This window comes from Gavialis gangeticus, unplaced genomic scaffold (assembly GCF_001723915.1).
Source record: "Gavialis gangeticus isolate Ggan-Ray unplaced genomic scaffold, GavGan_comp1, whole genome shotgun sequence".
In the NCBI taxonomy this organism is placed as follows: domain Eukaryota; kingdom Metazoa; phylum Chordata; order Crocodylia; family Gavialidae; genus Gavialis; species Gavialis gangeticus.
The window spans coordinates 137,004,997-137,010,479 of NW_017729022.1; the positions used below are offsets into that span (position 1 = coordinate 137,004,997).

Genomic DNA, 5,483 nt, shown 5'->3' on the forward strand with positions numbered 1-5,483 from the left:
AACAGAAAGATAAATGTGATAAGCAGATAATGCAATATTAAAGAGCTAATAGTAAATAATAACAACAGATAAATAGATCAATGTGTCACAGGCTAGCAGGGCACTGTGACGCTATCAGCCACTGGCTCTTGAAAACAACAAATAGACAGACACGGGTCGGCAAGTTATCGGCAGTCCCTCAATGCCAGGTGCGCACCAGGTGATTCCAGTGAAATCAGGCATCCCCAATTGACACTGTCCGAGGGATTACCGGGGAAGGTCCCTTGATCAGGATCCGATCATCACTCACACTGGGAGTCCAAAGTCCGGGCTTGGAACAGCAATTACCGTCCTGTTCCCTCCTTCCTACTGGTCATCTGATGCACATGCTTTTTATACCTAGTCTTATGCTAATCTGTTGGCTTTTGAGCCACTCACAGTGTTGTTCTATAGCTATTGCCCTATGGAATTAAAAGGTGTTAAAAATGATTATAAAAGGTTACTACCCAGACTTGGGTTTATCCAATAAGCAAATTGCAATGCAGCATCTTCAGGTTTGAAATTAACATTACTCCGCCTAAATCCAACCCCTTTAGAACTCTCTGACTATGCTTTTTTGAGATGTGCTTTCCTGGAATGTGCTGGGTAGGCCAGGCAGTTGAATCCAGTTTTTAATCATCATCAAGGCTAGATTCTGAGCAAGAAAGAACCATTGGGTCAGCTAATTTCACAGCTATAGCTTTGTCTTTGAGGCCTAGTCAGTTCCACAAACAGTTACAAGTCACATTTGCGGGTTACAAAAATACAAGCTTTATATTAGACAAAAATTCCAAATGCCTCTAGGAAACACATATTTATTGTTTATTAAATTCTTTGGTTCTGGCCATCACAGAGGTTGTACCCAAGCAAAGACCAGAGGGTCAGACACTGATGTCTGTATTTGGTATTTAACTGTATCTGGCTTTTTCTAAGCCTAACAGGTTTGATGAAAACTGACAATACTTGTCAGATCACAAACAGAATTGCAGGTCCTCAGGGGCCCACATTTGGAAGGGAACCATGTTTGAGAGTACAGACTGCGTCAATGAGCAAGAGGTCAAGGAAGGAGAGAGGAGAAGCCAGAGTACCCCTCTGAGCAATCTGATGCTGCCTGCCAGAGGACCAGAAATGAACAGCTGTAGGGCTCAGGGGAGCCTGGGGAAGAAGAATGTGGCTGGCTTCTCCTTTCTCCACCCTCACTCTCCTTTTGAATTCACTGAAAGGGAGATGAGAGAAGCAGGTGGACATTTTTTTTTAAACCAGCCACCTGCTGGCTATAGTTCAGTAGATAGGGTGGGACAGAAACAGGAGTACAGGCACTCATATTGCTTGTGACTGGCCTGAGCACAGAGAGGAGCAGGACAGGCTCTGACAGCTGAGCAGTCCCCGAGTGTGTTAGGAAGTCAGTTGCGCAGCTGAGCCAATGCGCTGCACATGCTGCCAGACTGCCTCAGGGCACTCAGCACAAGGAGCTTGTGGACTGGGCAGCCAACAGCCTGGTAGGCAGCACAGACAGCCACCCTAGTTTCCAGACAGAGGCAGAAGCTGGCCATTACAAGAAAAGCAGTATGCATGGAATATTTGCCTCAGGATATTGAATGCTGGAAGACCGAGTTCTGTGTTTCCTCTATGGAGGAAGGATACTTTTGGCAAAAACACAAAAATAAGAGACAGGGCACTGGGTTCTGGTTCCCTGGCATTCCTAGAGTTCCAGCACATCCTTGGGCTTGTAACTGAGTTCCAATGTGTCCGCCAAATGGAGACAGCAATCCTTGTCTGCAACATAGGGGCATCATGCTATTAAGTAAATAGATGTTGATGAAGCAGTGCAACTATTTCCTGTGCACTTAGAGGAGACCCCTTGCCAGTAACCATTATTTATTACCAATGTGTCAATAGTCTGCAGTAGTCTTGCTTGCTTGACTCCTGAAATGCAACAGACACCGGAAATTTAGACTATTAATTATTCATTATCATTATTGTTGTACTGAGCAGGATGCTTTTCCTTTACTAAATTAAAAAAAGAGCTATGAAATACAGCTTAGTATTGAAAAACACCTAGAAATAATACCACATTACCATGTTACAAAACAAGGACAGTAAATGCAAATGCCACATTTGTCGAGGATGCTTTTCCATTGGAAGAGGTAGTCAGGATCTTTAAAAGTACTCAGCTTTGACCTACCTCTGCTCTTAATGAAGAGGATGGCAAACCTCCCCTCACCCTCAGTAGGAAAAAAGCAAGGTCAACACTGAGCTGTTTTGAAAATGCTATCTGTAAAAACCCCCCATCATTGCTGATGGGAGTCTTCCCACTAGATTCAGTTGAGATTTGGCTTGGACTTTAAATTTATTAAACCTTTGTACCTAAAAAGCTGTTGTCTGTTCACATTAAATAGCATATTTACTTGATTCCAAGATGAGGTATGTTCCCCCCACTGCCATTTAATATGAAGGGGGAAAGCCTCTCACCTTGGAATTGAGTACAAAGTGGCGGGGGGAGGGGGGAGAGGGGGCAGCATGCAGTTACTGAGGCTTCAGTTCCAGCCTCAACCCTGACCTGGGGTCAGAGCTGCAGATACTGCCTGCCTCCTTCCAGCCACCCCTTGCCTCTCCTCACCATGGCCTTGCTCAGGCAGGCTCCCTCCCCACTCCAGCCTGGCTGGGCATAGCTCCAGCCCAACCCGGTAGCAGTGGCAGCTCCAGATAGGCCAGGTTAACAAGGCCAGGCCAACTCAGCTCCAGTCAGGACAACTCAGCTCAGTATCCAAAAGATCACTGATAGGCTTATAATGCAATGGAGAATACTTGGTTTCCCATCCAGTACCCATTCATACAAGAGTTTCTGATTACTCCACTAGCCCTTATGACCTATGAGCTATTGTCATTCTTTTCACTGATTTTCTTTTGTCTTCTTAAATCCCAATATCTAAGACTAATTATTCTCTCACTGATCTCTCTTTTTCCTCTCTCTCTCTCTCTCTCTCTCTCTCTTTCTCTCTCTCTCCCCACGCCCCCCTTTTCTCTCTTTTTATCCTTCTCTTTTTCCTTATCTTGGAACCACTCTTGGAATGTAGAGTAAAGATGCTGGTATCAGGACTTTGGTTATGTTGGATGAGCAAGGAGGTAAGTTCAGATTGCTTCAGTATGCAAACAGCATACTCCAAGAACTGTTTATTATGTGCAATTATAAGCAATCACTGGAGCCCTTTAAATGTGTGCGTGTGAAAGAGAGTATTTGTGTCTGAGGTTAGCTGACATGGCTTTGCTGGCTTTATGTAATGGATTGACCTGCAAAAAAAGTATTTTAGTTTGCTTAATCTGTGCATGGGTGGCTCCTGTTAATGGCAAAAGTACTGATTCCAGAGCTGACTGGAATCAGTGCAGATCTTTGAGTGGGCTTTGGATCAAGCCCTAGTACCACCAAAAGGGTAGTGAATGTGTTCCAATGTACTTTCAAGTACAATATTTATGTATGCACCATCTGAATATTTCCCTCAGGTGATTCAAGAGCAGGCAAAAGCTAAATGAAAGCACACATAAAACAGTAGATGTTCCCTTCCATCATGTCTGATGCAACTCTCAGTGAAGATGACAGGAATTTTGCGTGGGAAATAATAGCAGGATAGAGCTCATTATAACACACTACAGCAGGGGTGGACAAAATGCAGCTCCAAGGCCAGATGCAGCCCGCCAGGCCATTCTATCTGGCCCGTGGGGCCCCTAAAAAATTTAGAAAATTCATATTTATCTGCCCCTGACGCCTGTCATGAGACCCTCCATGGCTTGCCAAAACTCAGTAAGTGGCCCTCTGTCCAAAATAATTGCTCGCCCCTGCACTATAGATAACCTTATATGGAGGGAGACTAGTGTATAAATCTGATAGTCAGATTTGCAGAGTTGGATGAATTTAAAACAAGAATTGGGAAATGTCACCTTTCCCTATACTGATTGCTGAAGGATGAAATTTAATTCTGTCAAGAAGATTCCATCTTGCTGCAGTTTCACAGCAAGAGCAAATACATGTCTCCAGAGCGAAATGTCCCCATTTATTGTTCATTCCTGTTACTCCATATAGCACTACCTTTCACTATTTTTTTTTTGGATAAAATATAAAACTTCAGCATGGAACATTTTCTAGAAGTGTAATGTTATACCACTTAGCAAAGCACCAGAAATGGAGTATAGGGAACAATACTACATTATTAGGGAATGGACTAGATAAGCTAATTACTCCTTTTCATCTATAATGTCTGTGCTTCTATAGTGCTAAAATGAATGCAGTATAATAGTGGAATCTCAGCAGAAGGTATTTTACCCATTTGCTTTGTTCTAAAGAGAAAAATCTCATATAAATGATCAATCAGTTACCGTGAAATGATTTGCTTGTTAACAATAAGTATAAAAGGTGTATTTTCAGTTCAGGTTTCCAGGTATCCAGCATCACTCCAGTTTAATGTTTTCAGCTCCTTTTAAAAAGCAGCTGTTTCACTGTGGAACGCTGATGTCTAACTTTTCACAAAGGAATGAAAGCAGGAGTTTCTCAAACCAGTTGGCACCATAAACAACAGTAATTCACCTGAAAGAATGGCAAAGATGGCTCTACTAGTGCTATGCCAAAGCTCATGTGGTTGTTTAATATTTTGGACCAAATCCAAAGCCAATTTGTACCAGCTCAGTATTCTGCTCTTTGTCTATTTTGCTAAATATCTACAAGAGAAAAAATATTTTAGGTTACTAACAGACTGTCACAGTGATCATGCTTTTCTTATCATGGAAAATTCTCAGCTGAGTCAAAAAAAAAAAGACTCCTTACTTAGGACTGGGTAAAACAAGCAAGGGCTGACGCTATCAAAATAGACCTAGAGCCCAGTATCATATTTCTTGTGCACAGGAAATTTCCATTGGCACTACGTGCATAGGTAAGATGAGCAGAATATGGCCCATAAGTCTATGGTTATAATGTCAATTTGCTGCCCAACTCAGAGTTCTGGAATTTCACATTTACCCTGCAATAAGATGATAAAGCAGAGAGGTATGAAATGTCTGAACTAAAAATTCCTGAAATGCATCCAGTTTTGTATTGCATTACATTACAACCCCCAAGCCGATCTGACTGGAAAATTTCCTGAGGTTCATGAATTTTTAGAAAGAACCTGGGCTCAGTAACAGACATTTATAGTTCTGCATGAAAACTACAGGGGGAGAGGGGCGGGGAGGAAGCAAAACACTCATTGATGTTTACCTGCTTTGGAGCTTTACTAAATTTCATTCAGCTTTACTCTAGACATTAAAAAAAGAGCTGGGAAAGTAACTGATTTTCTGGTTCATTAGCAGAACCGAAAAACTAAGGGGAAAGAATCATTTCAGGTTGACTGAAAAACTTCATTGGACCTGAAATGAAATCTTCCATTAATTTTTTTTTTTTGGGGGGGGGGGGGGAGGGGGGGGAAGCTTTTAAATAA

General features: G+C 42.3%; 1 protein-coding gene across 3 annotated transcripts in view; it reads left to right on the forward strand.

The window, feature by feature from the left end:
- The window catches only part of SNAP25 (synaptosome associated protein 25), a 123,462-nt gene that overhangs the window by 87,845 nt on the left and 30,134 nt on the right, over positions 1-5,483 (forward strand). For all 3 annotated transcript variants that reach the window (XM_019516232.1, XM_019516234.1, XM_019516231.1), the window contains one exon: positions 3,096-3,144. In XM_019516232.1, coding sequence (XP_019371777.1) covers positions 3,096-3,144 — 49 coding nt within the window. The remainder of the gene's footprint in view (positions 1-3,095; positions 3,145-5,483) is intronic.